The sequence below is a fragment of the Alexandromys fortis genome, unplaced genomic scaffold, assembly GCF_014885135.2.
Source record: "Alexandromys fortis isolate MF-2015 unplaced genomic scaffold, M_Fortis_MF-2015_v1.1 scaffold_87, whole genome shotgun sequence".
Lineage (NCBI taxonomy): Eukaryota > Metazoa > Chordata > Mammalia > Rodentia > Cricetidae > Alexandromys > Alexandromys fortis.
This window is the reverse complement of record NW_026067971.1, coordinates 5,064,397-5,085,230: the sequence shown is the minus strand read 5'-3', so window position 1 is coordinate 5,085,230 and position 20,834 is coordinate 5,064,397. Positions and strand designations below refer to the sequence as shown.

The following is a 20,834-nucleotide window of genomic DNA, read 5'->3' as shown; positions in this document are numbered from 1 at the left end:
AGGGAGCTGAGCATCCACTGACTGCCTGAGATGAGCCAGCTGCAGAGTGCTGTTCCCTCATCAGGAGTCCAGTGTGTGAAAGAAGCAGCTACGCAAAGAGTGCAGCTCACACACACAGTAACTGGACTGCACAATGCTCTTCCCTGTCAGCCACTGGAACTGGGAGGAGGTGAAGTTCTACTTTACGGCTCTGTAACAAGGATCATCATGACTTACGATTTTGTTGTTTTAACCTCAATGTCACACATATATGTGGTTCTTTCAGATCACTGGACCACTGCTTATTCAGTTATATTTTATTTTATGATGATGTTGATTCTGTCGTGTTAGTGTTTGATCCTGGCCCAGGCCATGACCATTAAAGGGCAATCCTTCTACTGTGACCTACACCCCTGTCCCTGTCCAACCAGAATCTATAGTCAGTTCTGCTGTAAGTGTTCTGTTAGTTTATTCTCAGGCATTTAGTTTCTATTGAATACTGAAAGGTCATGTACTGTTGACTTTAATGAACACCACTTACTTCTTAACATGTGAGCTGCCCTTCTCATATTTTAATGTTGCTTTCTTCTCTGTGTGTATGTGAATATTCTGACCATTTGAGTTATACTGTCAACTGCTCCAAATACTTTGTTCTTTATACTTGGGCATTTGTGTCATAAAAGGGGAGCATTTTTATGTCACATTTTTTGACAACAAAAAATGGATATGATTTAGAAATGGGTGGGTTACATTCATTAAATGGATTACTCATTGTTTAATACTGAGGCAGTATCATAAGGTAAGTAGTGTATGTGTTTATGTCTATGTGTGTGAGTGTTTTAGCAAATTGCAATTAGGAATTAAAGACTTTTTTTTTCAATTTTTATTTATTTATTTTTTGTATATGAGTATTTTGCCTGTATGTTTAACTTTTTATCATGTGCATGCCCACGGTGGCCAAAAGAAGGCATCAGAACCTCTGAAACTGGAGCTTCACATGGTTGTGAAGGATCATTAGGGTGCTGGGAACTGAATCCCAGGTTCTCTGCAAGAGCAGCAAGTGCTCTTAACTGCTGAGCCTTATCTTCAAGCCCTGGGATTTTGGTTTCTAATTTATCAAGTTACATGTTAGAGTGCTTTCCTTAGATCATAATATTCTACTTCTAAAACATTATCAGAGCAATAATGGAGTCTTTCAAATAAGTTGCAGCATCATGTAGTCTTGCTCCTTTACGAAGTGAAGTACCATTTAAAGCCATTTTAGCCCAAAACAAAACAAAGCGGTGCAGGCTCCTTGTGATTGTCTGCACAGACTGAGTAGATGGAGTAGATGAAGGTCTGGAAGAGCTGGCAGCTTAGATGAGACTTGAGCCCAAGGTGGTCTGATTAAGGCTGATGGATCATCAATCACTGATATGATGGTCAAGGGGAGCATCGAGAGACCCAGAGGATGCTGTATGAAAACTTTGGTGATAGCAATAGTGCTGGTTCCCACGCAGGCACTGAATTCCCTGAGGTGACACAGGTGAGGACCACCTCACCCCTTCTTAGCACACAAAATGCCCATTACTGGGAACTGTGTTGTGAGTCATTTTTAATTTCATTATTTGGTTTGCACTTGAGGGAATTAGCATCTAGTGTATGTTGTGAGGGCTCTGCCACTGAGCTTCCCTTCTGGCCTGGGGTGCACTATAAGAGTAAAGAAATCATGAACTAGTTTGAGCCACTTGAAGTAGAAAACTGCTGGCACCAGAGCTGAGACCTCAGTTTAGGTGAAGACTTTCTGTCTCTTAACTGTGTTTGTTCCCTAAGCTCCCCAGGTGCCTGCATTCTCTCCCACCCTGTATCATCCAGGTTTTAGTACCTGAACTGAGTCCTTCACTGTCCATTCCTGCTAGAGCACTAGGAGAAGTCTTAGCTTTCCGGAGTCTACTGTTGGAGCCTCAGATTTCAAAGAACTTCATTTTCAGTTTAACATACGAGCAGTCTAGTAACACATGTGTTTTGTATTCTTCTAGGAATTCTGGTTAAAATATAGTGTTTATCTCACTGGAGAGATCTGATCAGGAAACCATATATCTTAAGATAATCAGCAGTGTGTAGAATACTACTTTCCTCTAATGTAAACTTCTTCCCTGTATTTTTTTTGAAAGGCAACTATCACAGCCATAGTGGCTATCATTTTGGGTACAGTTTTCCATGTCCTACGAAATGATTGCACTGCAGTCCAGGGAAGGTAAGAAATTGAGAAAATGCTGTTACTTTGATCAAGCTTATATAAATCCATCAAGAATTGTAATTCATGATAAGAACAGAGTTATGTTCTATCATGTTGTAGAGTGTACACTGAAGGGTGAATGGAAGAACTCAGTCTTTCACATATGTTTGTGTGTAGATAGTATGAAACTATACACTCCATACATTTCACATTTTACCAGTTTTATTGTATGGAGTAGCTTCATGTTATGCGACTATCACCACACTTGATGTGTAGGTAATTTTTCATCTTTTTAAATGGAATCCTGCATTTCTGAAAGAAGACTCCCCACACTACTCTCTCCTTATTCCTGGCATCAACCATTTTATTTTCTGTCATTGAACATGACTAACGTGGGAACCCTCAATTGGAGTCACATAAGTATCTATGTTCTGCTGTTGTTTTGATGTGGATTTTGTTTTTTTTTTTTTTTTGGCTGTCTTCTTTCCATTAGTGTAATGTCCTCAGGGCTCCTCTAAGTGTGGCATGTATGGGGATTCCTTAGGTTCTGTAAGGCAGAATAATAATCTATTTTGTGAATATGCCAGGTTGCTTCCCATTCATTGTGGATGAAAATGTGGTTCGCTGTCATCTTTGTCTACTATGAACCATGTTGCTGAGCCTGAAAGTCCATCTGTTTGAGCTCTGGCATTTTGCTCTTTAAGGTAGAAAGCTAGAATTGCCAAATCATAGGCCATTGTGTTAATTGTTTGAGGAACTGCTATCCTGTCTCAAACTCTACTGTGCTATTTTAAATCCTCACCAGCAGAACACGAGGGCTTCAGTATGTCCACATCCTCACCCAAACTTATGTTCTTTCTTGTTTTAGATAAGATATCTAAGAAAAATAAATCACATTCCATTGTATAGTTTATGAAGTGTCTGTATAACCCATTTTTTCATTTTAAGATGGAATGTTTCCTTTTCACTCCAAGATTATTTATTAATTTATTTAGCATATGTATGTGTGTGAGCATGTGTGTTCTACACCAAGCACATGGAAGTCAGAGGACAATGGAGAAGAGCTAATCCCTCCACCACAAAGGTTCCAGGGATTATACTCAAGGACATCAAGCTTGGCAGCAGTCATCACAGCTTCTGAGCCATCTCACTGACCCTTAATTTTTCTCTACTAAGTTATAGGTTTTTTTTTTAATTTCTAAGATGTGAATTTCCCAACAGATAAATGATCCACATATATTTCTTCTCTTTTGAATATTTTAAAATTCTGTTTATAATGTTTTAACTTAAATTTTAAAATCAAGGCATTTTCAAAATATATGTGTTCAATTGATACAACATCGTTTATAAACAAATGTCTTTTAGCAGCTGTTGCTCCTTCCTCAGACATCAAACAATTCAAAGACAACACACTAACATAGAGTATCCAAATTCTCTGTGTATTTTCCATCATCATGTGACTTTATTTTAAACTCTATTTTTTTATTTTTATTTTTACTTTTTGGCTTCTTGAGACAAGGATTCTCTGTGTATGTTTGGTTGTCCTGGTACTCTGTAGACAGGCTGTCCTTGAACTCCCAGAGATCTACCTATCTCTGACTCCCAAGTGTTGGGATTAAAGGTGTGTGCCACCACATCCAACTACTCTATTTTTTTCTTTTAAGATTTTTATTCTTTTTTTTCTCCTAAGCCTACATATATTTTTAAATACACAGTAAACTGTTTAGAGGTTTTCTTCAACTTTGAATTTATCTTTACTATGTGTCTCTCTTTTTCTGACCACATGAGTCTTTAACTTACTAAGCAATATGGCTAGGTGTAACACCCGATTTCGGTGTTACACCCTCGGTACAGTTCTCGCGCAGCTGTACCGAATGCGAGTTCGGGCAAGGACCTGGAGATTGAACACAAGACACAGAGACCAGGGTCATTCGATAGGAGATCAAGAGAATGCCGTTTATTCAGACTTGGGGAAGCCCTTATCTACCTAACTGCAGCACAAAGATCTCTCGCCTAGGTAGGTGGGAAATTACCATATTAACAATGGAGAAGATTCCAAGTAGCTTATCATCCAGGCGGGGCAGGGTTGGCAGGGAAACACACAGGAAGCTTAGTTAACTGATTATAAACTGTCCCCGCCAATGCACCCCAGGAATAAGGGAGACCAGGGGCCCACAGCTAGGATTAAAGCCATGGATTTGATGACTGGATCCTCCCATTACTTAGCGTCTTTCTGAGAGTCTAGCCTCATGGCAGAGATACTGGCCAAAGCCATGTTTATTGCCACAACTCTGGCATTTCAAAGTCCCTTCCACAACCAAAAAGTGTACAGTCAACTTTTCATCAACACTATTTAAGTGTTTCACAACAGGACCTTTTAAAAGAGCTGCAAAAGCTGATTCAGGAGGCCTCTCTAAAATGAGAGTGTTTGCCTCTAGCAAGCAAAGTCCACCCAAGAAAGTACTGCTATCAGGAAGCCATGTTTAACTCTATTCTTTTCTATCTAGAATAGCTTCCCAAGCTCTCTCAGGCTTTTAAGTGGATTTGATCAGCCCCACTTGGGCACGACATTCTATTGACTTAGGTTTCTGTCCTGCCAGTTCCTACAGTCGTTAAGTTCCGAAGAAATCACACAGAGATCTACATTAATTATAAACTTATTGGCCTAGTATCTCAGGCTTCTAACTAATATTAGCTCATAATTCTTGTCTGTATTAGCAACGTGACTTGGTACCATTTTTGGTGAGGCAGTCACATCTTGCTTGCTCTGTGTCTGGCTTCCTCTCTGTCTGGGTGACAACTGCAGACTGAGTTCTCATTGCCCTGCCTATACTTCCTGTCTAGCTGCTGACCAGTCACCATTTATTTAAAATACAAGTGACAGAGTACAGACTAGCATCGTCCCACAGCATAAGTGTTTGGTGGTAGGGGTCTCTTAAAAGAGCTGCATGGTTTTTGCAGCTAAAGCTGAGTAAGAAAGCCTGTATTAAAGGAGACATGCTTTTCCCTAGCAAACAGAGCCCACCTGAGAAAATGCTGCTATCAAGAAGCCATGCTTTACTCTGTTCCTTTGTGTCAAGAATTACTTCCCAAGCTCTCTCAGGTAGTATGTGGATGTAGTTTTCCACATTGGCACTATCTGATGACTAAGGTTTCTATCCCACTTGGTCTCATAGAAAGTCCCAAAGAAACACACAGAAGCCCACATTAATTATAAACTGGTTGGCCTATTAGCTCAGGCTGCTTATTGACTAACTCTTACATCTTAACCCATAATTCTTGTCTATGTTAGCCATGTTGCTTGGTACCTTTTATCAGTGAGGCATTCTCATCTTGCTTCCTCAGCAGCTGCATGACGACTGAATATTGGGCCTTTCCTTTTCCCAGAATTCTCCTGTTCTGGTTGCCCACCTATACTTCCTGACTGGCTACTAGCCAGTCAGCATCTTATTAAACCAATACAAGTAATCTTTACAGGGTACAACACCATTTTTCCTCAGTAGATTAACTTTAGTTTCAAGTTTATTTTGTTAGATATTATGATAGCTGATGGAGGAAGATCTATGTGTTACTTTCATTGGTTAATAAAGAAACTGCCTTGGCCCTTTGATAGAACAGAAAATTAGGTAAGCGGAGTAAACAGAACAGGATGCTGGGTAGAAAAAAGTGAGGTCAGACGCCATGGAGCCAGCTGCCAGGTCAGACATGCTGAATATTTACACAGATTATTAGAAATGGGTTAAGCAAGATATAAGAATTAGCCATTAAGAGGCTGGAACTAATGGGCCAGGCAGTGTTTAAAATACAATTTGTGTGTTGTTATTTCAGGTATAAAGCTAGCTGTGCTGGAGCTGGGTGGGACGAAAAGCAGGCCTGCTCACCTTATCACTACAGATAGCTAAACCAGCTTGTTTCTTAGGTTCATTTAATTGGAAAATATTTCCCAACTGTAACAAGATTAATAAAACCTTGAGATAGATATTGAGGTTCAACCTGAAGACCAAAAAATAAAAGCAGCTAGCCATTGACACTTACCTCTACCTCAGTCCAAAATGGCAATTCTGCCTCCAGAAATCCTCACAATGAGACTGTGCTGGTCTCTTCCTGTCTTATATTCCACTCAAGGGCTAAGATTAAAGGTGTGTACCATTGCTTCCCAGTTTCTATGGCAAACTAGTGTGGCTATTGGGATTAAAAGTGTGTGTCACCACTGCCTGATCCGTAAGGCTAACCAGTGTGATTCTTTTACTCTGATCTTTAGGCAAACTTTATTTATTAAAATACAAATGAAATATCACTACATTTCCCTGTTTTGTCTAAAATAAAAAAGAAGGCTATAACTAATATAAGAGAAACTATACACAATAAATCTAATAACTAAATACAGTATGTACAGGCAAAAAATGTATATTCTATTTGCATTTGACAAATTCAGAGAAAATACTCAGTATCTATCCTATCTTGGTGATTTCAAAGTCTTATACCTAATATACTTTCTATAATAAATTACTTTCTGTGTCAGGTAAACAAGGAAAACTATAACTGTAATTATCTAGTCTTTCACTCCTTCAGAGATCCAAGAAAGAAATAATATTAAGTGAGTAAGCATGAAATGTAAACAAGGAAATTCCCAAAAATGTGAGAAATGATAGAAAAATCTGGCTGTCTGGACAGTACCCAATGTTTCTCTGCAATGTTGGGTCATCTATCTTGTACCATATATATCGAAAAGATTATCCTGTGAAACAGGATATTCTGAAGTGCTGTCCCTCGTCTTGACAGTGTTTGGCAATCACTTTCTTTTGTGTCCTGCTTGTCCAGTTAGGAAAGAATACTGTCAGCAGTTGAAACAAGGGTATTTTCTTGCCCAGTGGTTTACTTTTGCCACAGAGAAATTAAACTCCATGTGGAGTTTCTTCTACCTCAGTTTGAAAATGATAATCCTGCCTCCAGGAATCTCAGAATGAGATTGATCCTGAGATCTGTCTCCTTCCATTTTACATTTCTTTCTAGTGCTGAGAATAAAGGCGTGTGCCACTACTGCCTAGTTTCTAAGTCAAACTAGTGTGGCTAGTAGGATTAAAGGTTGTGCCACCAGTGTCTGGTGTTTATGGCTGATCAGTGTGGCTGTTTTACTATCTGATCTTCAGGCAAGCTTTATTTATTATGTTACAAGTGACCTATCACTATACCCAACCTTTTACTTTGAGGTAATATCTATCTTTGAGGTATGTTTCTTGTATGCAGCAGAAAAATGAATCCTGTTTTTTTTATCCATTCTGTTAACCTCCGTCTTTTTGTAAGTGAATTGAGTCCATTGATATTAAGAGATATTAATGACCAGTGTTTGTTAATTCCTGTTATCTTTTTCCATTTTTGGTGATGACGGTGGTAGAGTGTATGTATGTTTCCACTCTCTGTGGTTTGCTGGTATGAGGTTATCTATTGTCTGTTTTTGTGAATACAGCTAGTTTCCTTGGGTTGAAGTTTTCCTTCTAGTACTTTGTACAGGGCTGGATTTGCGGATAGGCATCATTTAATCTGGTTTTGTCATGGAATATCTTGTTTTCTCCACCTATAGTAATTGAAAGTTTTGCTGGGTAGAGTAGTCTGGGCTAAATTCCAGGGTCTCTTAGTGTCTGCAAATGTCTGTCCAGGACCTTCGGCATCGAGAAGTCAGGTGTAATTTTGATAGATCTGCCTTTATATGTTACTTGCCCCTTTTCCTTTGTAGCTCTTAATATTCTTTCATTATTCTCTATATTTAGTGTCTTGATAAGTATTGGTAAAGGGACATTTTTTGGTTCAATATTTTTGGTGTTCTGTAAGATTCTTGTATCTTCATGGGCATGTCTTTCTTTGGGTTGGGAAATCTATGATTATTTTGAATATGTTTTCTGTGCCTTTGAGAGGGAGTTCTTTACCTTCTATCCCTGTTATTCTTAGGGTCAGTTTTTTTTTGTGGTGTCCCATATTTCCCAGATTTTTTTGTGTTATGAATTTGTTGGATTAAACATTTTCTTTGAGCCATGAATCTATTCTCTATTGGATCTTTAAATCCACAAAGTTCTTCTTCCATCTCTTACATTCTGTTGATGATGCTTGTATCTGAAGTTTGTGTTTTTCATTTCCAAAATTCCTTCTGTTTGTGTTTTTTTATTGCCTCTATTTCAATTTTCAGGTCTTGAACTCTTTCCTTTACATGTTTGATTGTTTTACCTTAACTTTCTTTTTCCTTATTTTTTGTTTTGTTTTTCTTTCCCTCCATTTGTTGTAAGGAAACCATCCTAATGTTGAATTTACTATTGCTTTTGCCCTCATTCTCTCCCTACAGAGCTGCCTTGCTCTTCTTGCTCACAAGCTTTGAATGTATCACAGGCATGACTACAGGGGAACTCTTCGTGATTGACAGGGATCGTTTTCTGTGAGTATCCCCTGCTCAGGTATCAGGCATCAGGGGTTGTTGATCAAATTAATTACATTTGTATTTGGGCTTAGCATGCTATCTCATGAAATATCAGCATTTTTTCTTTTTTCTTATCTTTTTAGCAGAAAAGTAAACAGATAATGAAAGTTTGTGTTCATCATTGTTGTGGTCCCATGCATTTTGAAGTATGTAAAGAGATTACTAATATTAATGAAAAATAAATGTGTAATTAAGAGCAGAGGTATCTGATGCACAGTAAATACTTCAGATTTGGGGTGTAGTCCTCAGAACTCAGTAGACAACACAGCAGTAGGAGGCTGAAAATCACAGGAAATTCATGAACCCCCTAAGGAGAATGTCAGGGATTTTGTAGAGCTTAAGTGTAGTGGGATCAGCAGCACATTGGAGCTGGAGAGGTACAGTTGCACAAGAATCAGAGTTCTCCTCTTGATGGAGGACTGGAAAGAGCCAAACAGTAGCTGTATAGAAATGAGCTGTTTTATCTCCTGTGTTTTTCAAACATGGAAGAATTTTTTTCTGGTGGCCTTTGATTAGGATTCATTGCTCTCAAAGATGGCCAAGATTTGCCTCCAAGTACATGTCAAGGAAAAGAGTCACCAGAGAGGAGCTGAGGGCTCCACTCAGTTGGTAGAGTGTTGACTTTGTGTGCATGAAACCCTCTGTTAAAGTTACAGTACCACAAAACACTGATCATGACTGTGTTTCTGTAATTCCATCTCTTGGGGCTCTGGAAGAGGCAGGAAGTTAGTCAATCTTGGCTGCATATGGATTCTGAGGCAAGACTGCACTAGTGGTTTATTCTCAAAAAATAAGAGATACAATGAAATCACTGGGAGGGGAAGAACATGGAATTTGGAATGACTTAGAAGATATCAGGAAGGAAAGATTATATTTGGTACTGGTAAGGATTCACAGTTGTAAAGAAAGATTATTGAAGGAATACATCTGCCGAAGTGAGATCAGCAGATGAGAATGATGTAGTGTCCTGAAGGGGCACTGTGACCTCAGGCTGACAGTGTCACCTTCATAAGAACTGGAAGGAGAGAAGTCTCCATGACCATGGTCTGAGGTGAGATATGAATGAGCTGCTTCTCAGGAAACCAGCTTCAGAGGGGTAGAGACTTGGGGAGAGTGAACACATTGGGTTGTTTCTCTGGAAGGGCTATTGTATGGCCAGAGTAGGAAAAAATAGAGGACAATTCATTAGAGGGGAGAATTGTAATGAGAATGTCATAAGGCTGATGACCTAAAGATGCTGGTCCCTAAGCCAGGGACGTGTATGGGCATCAGCATGGACAATAGGGGACACTGTCCTGTGAAGATCCTTGTCATAACAGAAGTCAGTGTAGCCAGCATCTCCCCTGTGCCTTCTGGACTAATCTAAGGATGTATAACCTTATCTTTGACTCTGTAGACATGAGCACACCAGTGGATACTACAGAGTGTCTTCATATTTCCTTGGAAAATTGCTGGGTGAACTGGTACCCAGAAGGTTATTGCCGAGTATTATATTTACTGTTATAGTATTCAGCATAACAGGTAAGTGACAAAGCAAGAGAATATGTGTTTATTGTTGGGGGAGCATGTTTAGTTTGTACATATATGGCAAGACTAAAGTAGAAGAGCAAGAGTAGAAAAGCTCATCTTCACTGTGTGCCATGTAAAACAGATGTTCAGTGTGAGGAAAGTCTCCAAGACTTATTAGCAAAATACTACAAAAGCTGCTTATGAAACTGTGCTAGAGATTCCATGGACTATAATGAATGTATAAATAGAATACACATTTGAGACAGTGCCAATGGAGTAAATCAATTATTAGATATCTATCATAAGTACTGTAAATGATTTATTTTTCCTTTATTTGTTTGTTTTCCTGTGTGTGTATATGCATGCACACACACACACACACACACACACACACACACACACACACACACACTAAGTGAATGAAGCTCCTGGGGAGGCCAGAAGAGGACATTAGATCACCTTTAACTGGAGTTCCAGGAGAATATGAGCCACAATGTAGGTGCTGGTAACAGAATTCCGGGTCTCTGCAATGCTAGCACATGCTTTTAATATGTGAACTATCTCTCTAGCCCAGTGGTGTATTATTCTGCATTTCAGTATGTGCCTCTATATGTAAATAAAACATAGAGAAGAGGATAATATGTTATACATATGAATTATGTAAAAGAAGTTAAATGTGTACAATGTCTTATGCCACCTAATTTTACAAAGAGAGAGGATAATGAATTTGAGGTTTGCTGAAATTATATAACATATATAGTTTTTTTAAATATGTGCCCAGATTCATTTGTTCATTATTGTTAATGTGCCTAGATTATTTGTTCAGAATTTCCATACTTTTCACACACACACACATCTAAATGCACACACATACATACATACAAACACACACAGATTTATACACCCACAAACACTCATATAAATGCGCACAAAGCACACATACATACACATACATGCAGTTCTGCACACACACACACACTCTCACACAGATACACTTTCAAGTATAAACACCAGTACAGCTTAGACTTTGTTTTATAGGAGACTGATCACTCAGCACCACTCAGTTAGGCCATGGGATAGTTGTGGGCAAAGGTGCTCTTCCTGCAAGTCTGACAATCTGAATTTGATGCTCAGAATCCACAGTGAAAGAGAGAATCATTCCAGAAAGACGTTCTTCAATTCCACACAAACACACACACACACCATGGCACGTGCATACCATGGCACATGTACACCATGGCACATGTACACTATTGGTGTGGAACATCCTTCTGTCTAAGCTGGCTGGGTAGCTGGAAATGAACAAACGACCCTTCCTCCAACACACCATGGTACTTACACACCATGACACATGCACACCATGGCACAAGCACACCATGAAACATACACTCTGTGGTTCTTGCATACCATGATAATGAATACTATGGGACATGCACACCATGCCACATGTACACCATGCCACATGCATAGTAATGGACACCCATACTCACACATGTACCATACATACTGTGGTAATCATAACAATCGCTATTAAAACAATTAAGAATATAACTCAGATTCCCAGACTCTAACTTGTGATCTTTTGACTACATAGGACTATGCATGGCTCATAACATTAGCCCCATAAAGATTATAAATCAGCTTGTGGAGCCCGTTGCTTTCCTCCATAGCAGTTACATGGTGATTTTCTAGGAAAAACTAAAGTCAGAGGCATTCTCCTGTCCTCCAGATATTAAAGCCACTGCATGGTTGTTTAATCCTTCCCTTAGACAGCTTGCAGTATGTCAAGAAGGGAAGTCATGGCAGGAACCTGGAGGCAGGGAATGAAGCAGAGTCCGTGGAGGAGTGCTGCTTACTGGTTTGCTCCAGATGGGTTGTTCAGCCTGATTTATTACAGATTCCAGGACAAGCTGCCCAGGAATGGCATCACTCACAGTTGAAAAGATCTCCCATATAAATCCTTAATCAAGAAGATGCCACCACAGGCTTCCTATAGTCCAATATAATGGAGGCATTTCCTTAGTTGAGGGTATCTCTTCCATATGAACTTTAACTTGTGTTAAATTTACAAAACTAACTTGCACACTACTGACCCCATTATTTTTAATAGCACAGTTCTGATAAACACAGGGAACTGAGGACAAGAATGTTTTCTATTGGTGATCCTCCTGTGAGAGAAGGCAGAAGATTTGACCAGTTGTGTTCCCTGGAGCTTTACATATCAGGGTCACATAAATTTCTCATAATTATCTATAAAAGAGAATATGCATTACATGGAAAAACATTTTGTTCCAAGTACAAATACAAAGCCATATGATGAGGCTGTAGAAATAGCTCGTTAGTTAAGAGCACATGCTGCTCCCCACAGTCCCCAAATTTGGTTCCTAACACCCTCATCATCATGCAGCTTTCACTGCCTATAACCACAATTCTAGGAGATCTGATACTGCCTTCTGGCCTCCAAAGGTAATTGCAGACATATGGCATACTTTCTCACAGACACACATTAATATACACATGACTTAAAATAGAACAAATCTTTAAAATGGAAACTGTATAACAACTTTATATAGTCCCATAGAAAAAGTCAATTAAATTAGAGTTTGGTGGTTGACGTCTTATTTGAAAACTATACAATAGCCTGGACTTTGGTAACTGGACTGACACCACTTTTTTTTTTATTTCTAAGGAGTAATAACAGATGTGAAGGGTTTATTCACTATGATATTCACCATCATGATGTTGGCTTGCTGTACCAGTTCCGTGCCACTGTCTTTAGGAGCAGGGGAGAATGCAGCAGCTGTACCAACAGAACTCATAACCATCTATTTTATGTTCATGCTGGTGAGTGCGAATTATTTTTATAAGACGAAAATCTTCCTTGTGTTCCTTCCTTCACATGTAACCTGCTTGGCAAATCAGGACCTGAGCCATGCGGTCTTATGCTAAAGCTTATTGTGGTCTGTGGTTGAAAAGGGGCCACCTTTCTTTTTAGGCATTGTGGCCGCTGCTCTGATGTCAGTCCTATGATGTGTCTGACACGCCCTTTCTAGTGAGCTCTTAACAGACATTTTTTGGGAGGATCATATTACAAAACCATAATCAATTAGAACTTCGAGAAAATAGTATGATTGACTGATATCCCACAAGATGGATTGCAGCCTTTCTTTCATGCTGGTGTGAGAGACTTGCCTGCTATTTTAACTACAGCAGAAGGGATTTGGTTTATTCAGTTGTCTATAGTCAGAAAACCAAGGTCATGGCACTAGGAGTTTGTCTTAGGGCTCACTTGTGTTCTGGACAGTGTTAGAAAAAGTGGAAGAATCCAGACTCCTCAGTACTAATCAGTCTCCACTATTAGCACACTACTGCTCACTAGCTGTAACTGGATACCCAGTCTTAGTTTCTCATGTAAATTACACACTTAATGTAAATAAATCAACCAATAATTGGAACCAGACCCCACATTTCCCCCAGAAGCATATCAAGTAAATAGAAAGATTGATGTAGTGTGTTAACATTCATGTTCTTTCTATTAGTGCAGGAGCATACTGTAGAGATTGGCTCAGTTGCCATCCCAGAGCGAAGACCCAAAAGCACAGTGGAAACAACAAGGACCAGGAACTGTTTCCAGAAGCTCTGCCCATTGTTGGTTCTGGTGCTTCTACCCCAGAGTATAGAAGAGAAGCCAAGTCACTATCAGAGCCCAGAACTGTCTGAGCATTGTAATGGGAGATTTTAAAAAATGAAATGCAGTTCTACAGTGACTCCAGTTCATTAGCGGAGGGTTAAAGATGATAGAATGTGTCCATATTAATAAGATGGACAAAGTCTGTGTAAACCCTCCCCCTTTCCCTTCTCATGTGTGAATATATAGTTAAGGGGGAAAATATGGGTATAAAACAGTAACTTTATCCCGGAGAATATGTGGAAAAATTTTCAAGAGGGACACACAGAGTATTTTGGTGTTAAACTGTCTCCTGGAAGTCTTCCTACATTTTGTGAAATATATTGGCCTTTGTTTAGGATGGGCTGTCCCAAACCACATGTATCCCTAATGCTGTTGCTCCTGTTACTTCTCAGCCTTTAAACTTTGGTTTCCCTGTCTTCTTTTGCTATGGAGAGTTCTTTGTCTCCTAAATTTCATATGCATCCACAACAAATATGATCTTCACTTTAAAAAAAATTAGAACTAAAGTACCAATGGAATAAATCTGTGAGCTTTCATTCATGAGTGTAGTCTTGAGGATGTGCAGCTCCTTTCTGGGGGAATTCAGCTCCTGCAGGAATTCTTCTGGTCCTGCCCATATCTTGGTCAAACAGTTTGGCAGAGAGGCCACTGCCTCCTTCCCAGCTGCAAGCAGGCCTCCACCAGCTTGAGGCTGAGTGGCTGGTCAGCATGGAAAAGTAGAATAAACACTTTCTTTCCCATAGTTTCGGTCAGTGTCTTTATCAGAACAATAGAAACAAAGTTTAGATGAGGTCTACACGTGTGTGGGCCAATCAGGTGTGTGTGTTAATGATGTGTAATTGCGAAAACAGGAAAAGGGTTTGAAAATAATTAAAAATCCTCATGGAAGATCTTAAATGAAGCCCTTTGAAGGAACCCAAATGAACTCCCACAAATACCAAAGAAACAAACTAAAAGAATACCTCCTCAGGTGATAGCAGCCTCCTCCTTTCCCTGTGCTGATGATTGTTTGATGAATACTATCTTAGAGTAACTTAGAACTACATAGATTTGTTGAAAATTAAAAAAGCTATCAGAAGGGCTGGGTGCCTCTCTCCACATGAGTGTTTCATGTCTCCTATCTTAGGGAGTTAACAGGCATGCTACCCTCTTTATGAAAAAGGACACACGGGTGGTAAAGTTTTATAGAGTCTGTTGTTCTTGTTCCCAGATGTGCAGACAGTCCCACTGAAAGCCTCTTCACAATAGAGAAAATGAGTTATCCCTCACATGACAGGGGATGGATTCTTTCACGGTTGGTTGGTGATACCTCTAGCCGTTTTGCTGTTCATACTTGATCTGATAATCTGATGATTTTTCATGTGAAATTTAGTATTATTTTGCAATTTCTTTAAATTGTATTGAAGTTTCGATGAGGATTGCATTGAATTTCTTGGTTGCTTTAGGTAGCATGGATATTTTTGCACTTATCCTACCAATCTGTAAGCATGGGAGGTCTATCCTCTAGTATCTTCAATTTATTTTTTTCCAGTGTCTTCATGTTTTATTATACAAGTATTTCATTTGGTTATATTTATTCTAAGATCTCACACCTCCCTTTTTTTGAGTTTTTTGTGAGTGAGATTGTTTCCCTTATTTCTTTCCCATTATGTTTGCAATTTGTACTTGTAAAAGCTCCTGACTTCTCTATGTTTGTCAGGGTGTTTTATCATAGCCACAGAAAAGGAATTAAGACAACTGGTTATTGTATGCAGTTTCTAACTAGTTATGGTGCCAAATGTTGTGTCCTCTGCATAAGCGTTTGGACAAATGCTGTCTGAATGCGTGCAGACAGTCATTGTTTTGCATATTCTAGTGTACATCAGAGTGAATAGGGTAAGTTTTGTGTCAACTTCGGAGCTGTCCCCATCTCTGTGTGATTCTGTGGTTTGAGTTTTTAAACGGGGGGTTGGGCCCTGTTTCTGCTGCTCTTCACCACATGGTGTGGATTATCAGTTCTAGGCTTGAAGTTGTCTTAAGGTGGTATTTTAAAATGAATCCAAAATTACTCCTAAGATCATGAATAGAGAGTCAAAACTCTTATAAATAACAAGACTTATAGATTCTTGGAATAGAAGTGAGTTTGTGATATTCAGTGTTTGTCCTACTTAAGGTTTCTATTGCTGTGATGAAACACCATGACCGAAGAGCAAGCTGGGTAGGAAAGGGTTTATTTGGCTTATACTTCCACAACACTGTTGACCATTGATTAAATCCAGAATAAGAGCTCAAACTGGCAGGAATTTGGAGTCAGGAGCTTATGCAGAAACCATGGAAGGGAACTACTTAAGGGCTTTATCAGATTACTTTGTTATAGAACCCAAGTCCAGCAGATCAGGGATGGTACCACCCACAATGGGTTGTGCACACCCAGCCCATTTAATAGACTATGCATAGATTGCATGTTCTTTTAAATATAAACATTATAAACATCTGTAGGCTTGACTCCTGCAGAGAGGGGTGGCAGGTCCTTCTTTTAAACCCACAAAGAGCCATGATATTGTAAAATGAAGAATTCTGTTTAGAGTTTACTGTAAAAATGCTTTAAAGAACTGGTCTGAGAAGAAATGGTCAGAAAAATGAAGGGGTCTTGAAGAGGAAGGATTTTCTCTAGAATTCTTAGTTCCTGGACTGATTCTAATTTGTGGTTCTGTTCTTTGTAGTTGATCTCAGGTCTGTCATTATATTCCGTAAACCTCATGCGGGACCTCTCATGGATTAAGTCCTTGAGCATTCCTCACTATGGATTTATAGTAAGTTGTCATGTCTATCACTGTACTTGGGTTCTCCAACTGTAGCAACTGAAATGAACCCCAGGCAAGTCCTTTCCTCAGCTGTAATCTCTAACCAGTCACTGCCCAGTAATTTCTTTCCAGGAGCAAAAGATGAGAACTTTCCTGCTTACTTTAGCCTGAGGTCAGTAAGTCATCTGGGGTTTTCACCCTAGTCATGTGTTATTTGAGAGAACTAAAGGGTAAGAAAACTCCAGGGTTAAGAGGAAAGACAGATGATATGATGAAAAATGTACAGTTGTGATTATACCCAATAAGAAAATTATGAAAGATCAAGGATAGCTGTGTAAAGTTTATAAATTTCCCATTGATTTTAGCCAAAGGTCAGTAAGTCATCTGAGGTTTCCCCCAGTCATGTGTTATTTGAGGGAAATAAAGGTTGAGAAAAATCCCAGAGTGAAGGGGAAAGGTAGATGATATGATGAAAAATAAACAGTTGTGATTATATGCAATAAGAAAATTATGAAAGATCAAGGTCTGTTATAGAAAGTTTATATTAGAAATTAAAAGAAGCAGAAACCATGTGATACCCATAGCCATACCGGCTTTGACAAACTTTCTCTGAAGTAAATTCTGTCTTAGTAGACTTTCTTACTACAATAATCACATCTGGTTTTGATAAAAATAAGCAAGAGAATATTGTTGCTATAAATCAATGGTATTGTTTCAATTACAGGGTTAAGGACTAGGCAGAGAAGGAGGATACAGGAGTGGTCAAGTTAGAATATCTACTTCTTAGTAGTTGGCAAGCACCATCATTTCAATCCTAAGCCTCCTAAATATGGGGGATGGGCACTGCTTTGCTGAGCAAACTGAACTTGGTGGGGGTGGGTTGTTTTATTAAACACATTCACAAATAACAGTAAAGATTGAACTTGAGGTTATAACTGTATTATTCTTTTGAAACTTATGAATGTATTAAATGGTTTACTTTTCCCTGATCCTGTTTGTGTTACAGGCTTTGCAACACAATGAACTCGTGGGACAAAACTTCTGCCCAGAACATAAAACAGAAGTCAGTAGATGCCACAACTTTGTAATGTAAGCTTGACTTCAGTGTCATGATGGGGACATAGAAAGCTGTAGACTTAGAGAGGAAACCCTCCTTTCAGGATTAACTCTTTGCCCTTTGCCCATTCCCCAGAATGAGTCATTATAACCAATGCACAGCTGGCTGTGTTTCCATCCTACAACTCCAAGGTGTAGATAATGTGCAGGAAGGGTTCTTTGGGGCCTTTTAAAGTGGTTTTTGTGTCTTGATTGTGGATTTGAGTTGTTTTAGAACACTTAAGTTTGACACAGGCTGCTCTGATAGTTTACAAGGGCATACAGTTTCACATGTATAGATTATGGTACCTGTGAGCAGAGCCCAAGAATGTCAGGGCAGCAAGGATAAAAGTGAGTGAGCTGCCTGCCCAATTTCAGGGTATTTTCTATGCCCCACACTCTAGAAGTCTTTAAGAAATCAAAAGGTAGTGTGTATGTTTGTGTGTGTGTATGCCTTGTGTGTGTGTGTGGGGGGAATATCCTATCAGAAGACTTGTCCTACAATGAAAAATACATATTTCTCTATGTTGAAAAGGAAATATCTTTTGTATCTAATTCTATAAAAGTACTTTCACTTTCTATGATTGTTCTCATTGATTTGATTTTCATATATAAGTGAAATAGGAATGTGATGATATGTTAAATCTCTCATGGATGTTCAAAATAATAATGAATAATATTAATAAAAAATTATGTTTGAATTACTGATAAGAAAACACACATAAGACAATATTTTATTTATCACATCTCCTCTCTTCTGATGTGGTCTGGCACTCTTCTAAAACAAATTCCTTATCAGTGATTGTTTAGGAGGACTTGGATTAGTAATGTGAAATCAAGGAAGGCCATCCACAGTCCTGAGATTCACAGAAGGATTTTCCTCACAAGATTAAGAAGAAATCTTCCCTTCCAGTGGATTCTGGAACTATTAGATCCTAGGAAATACAAGGGAAAGGAGACACACAGGGATGGAGACACGCAGGGATAGAGACACACAGGGAAGGAGATACACATAATTGAGATACACAAAGGTGGAGACACACAGCTTAAAGATACACAGGAATGGAGACATAGAGGATGGAGACACACAGTCTGCAATTGCAGTGTATCCAGAACTTTTCACAATAGCTGCCTTTCCAAGCTGTGTCAGGGTCCCTGCATCTGAGTTCCAACTGCTACCCAGACTTTATCTGTAGCCATGGGTTCCTGGGGGTGTTCCATATCTGAGCAACTATGGCTTTCACTGATCTCTTAGTACAGGAGCTGAGAGCAACTGACTGACTCCTCTTGGAAACCCTTGGTCTCCTCTGGTCCTTGGTCTAGAATTTGATACTTTGTTCTTTTGTGTGATCATGTGCTGTGTCAGCAGAATTGTGTAAGCTTTGATTTCTTGGAGTGTGTGTATATGAACTTAAAAAGCTAAGGTTTTCCCCTTCAAGAGAAACAAGAGTTGATACACGCCATATCACGGAGAGCAGTTTTGTAGAATAGAAATGACAGGGCCATGTTTACTAAGTCGGCTTCCTCTATCCTTTTAAAGAGATGTGACAGCTACACCTCTTAGGATGAATTTTGAAATTAACTAAGATACTTGATTCAAATAGTTGAGATTGACATAATATATAACAAAATTGTAAATATGTCAGTACTGCCACAAATTAAATATAAAGAAGAAACTTAATGATGTGCTAAAACTATGTTTTTTTTTTAAAGCAAGTAACAGTAAATGTACTGAATAAATTTTGATATTATTTTTCTATATATTAAATTACAGGTGTACTGGTGAAGAATTTTTGAGAATCTGGGACATTGACCTCTCACCATGGGGATTCTGGGAGAATCTCGTGGTCTTAACTTGTATAATGATTATCCTCTTATTGATTACCTATGTGCAGCTATTAGTTCTTAAGAAAAAGAGATATTTTAAAATCACTCTTCCATTTTCTTTTAATTGACCTTTAAAAAACAACAACTAAAATCTTTCTTTTTTGTAAATCCAGACCTTCCCCCCCCCAAAAAAAAAACAGTAACTAGAGTCTTAGATTGTAGGGCAGAAACTGTCTTCATTTGCTGAAAGAGATGTGTTTCTGAATGTGTTCTAAATATTTACACTTACACTCATGGACACATGCTGCAGCCAGCATTACCCAGGAAAGATTCCCACGGTAAGGAACTGTGGTGAATGCAGACAATCATGACTGCTCAAAGGACCAGAGTAAGTGACACTTGAGTGCTTAACCCTAAACAGGACACCTATACAACCCCCTCCAAAACTTAGAAAAAGGAGTGGAAAGAGTACAGGAGCCAGAAGATGAGAAGAACAGCTGGAAATGCTCTATTGTGGGCATGACATAGCCCTTGCAACTATGGTCATCTCACAACATCTGCAGATCCCTGCACAAGACTGGGTCCCTCATGAGCACAACAATGGGCCATACTGCATTCTGCTGAACTATTGGCTACTGGTAGATTATGAGAGAGAGGCAGTCATTGATTTCACATGTATTCTCAACAGGAAAGACAGCAGCTAGGCTCCTGTGGACAGTATAAAACCATGGCCACACAGACAACACTGGTTAAACTCTGTGGGTCACTAACAAAACACAAAGATAAAAATGTGGGAAAGGGAATTTTGAAGAGGGTTGTTTGAACAGTTGGATGGGAGATAAGAAAGATGGGAATGAATGAGAATGGCTGAAATGTATTATGTACATATGTGGAATTGTCAAAATTTTTAAAATAAAAATTACAAATATAAAAAAGGAATGTTTTATGTACAGTATCTAATAGAGACTTTTTCCTATTTGGTTTCTATTATTCTTTAAATAAGCAATGGTTATTTTTTAAGTCTACAAATTAGTAACACTATTATTCTTTAAATAAGCAATGGTTTTTATAAGTCCACAAAATAGTAACTAACTAAATTATAAGTAAAAGGGTATGAGCTCCAAGATAATGTTCTTAAGTATTACATGTTAGTTCATCTCATCAATAATAATCATGTGAGGCTATCAATCAAATTTCTGCTACCTGGAAAAGGAGAATTTGTCCTCGAAAAACCTTACATTTTTACATCTTCATATTTACAGTAGG

General features: G+C 38.8%; 1 protein-coding gene across 1 annotated transcript in view; it reads left to right on the top strand.

The window, feature by feature from the left end:
- LOC126509728 (ATP-binding cassette sub-family G member 3-like) overlaps window positions 1-20,503 on the top strand; it is a 32,716-nt gene extending 12,213 nt beyond the window's left edge. The window contains exons 8-14 of the mRNA XM_050155804.1: window positions 2,133-2,215; window positions 8,532-8,621; window positions 10,060-10,184; window positions 12,862-13,016; window positions 16,566-16,655; window positions 17,653-17,735; window positions 19,516-20,503. Coding sequence (XP_050011761.1) covers window positions 2,133-2,215; window positions 8,532-8,621; window positions 10,060-10,184; window positions 12,862-13,016; window positions 16,566-16,655; window positions 17,653-17,735; window positions 19,516-19,696 — 807 coding nt within the window. The 3' untranslated portion in view covers window positions 19,697-20,503. The remainder of the gene's footprint in view (window positions 1-2,132; window positions 2,216-8,531; window positions 8,622-10,059; window positions 10,185-12,861; window positions 13,017-16,565; window positions 16,656-17,652; window positions 17,736-19,515) is intronic.
- The last annotated feature ends 331 nt before the right edge of the window (window positions 20,504-20,834 follow it).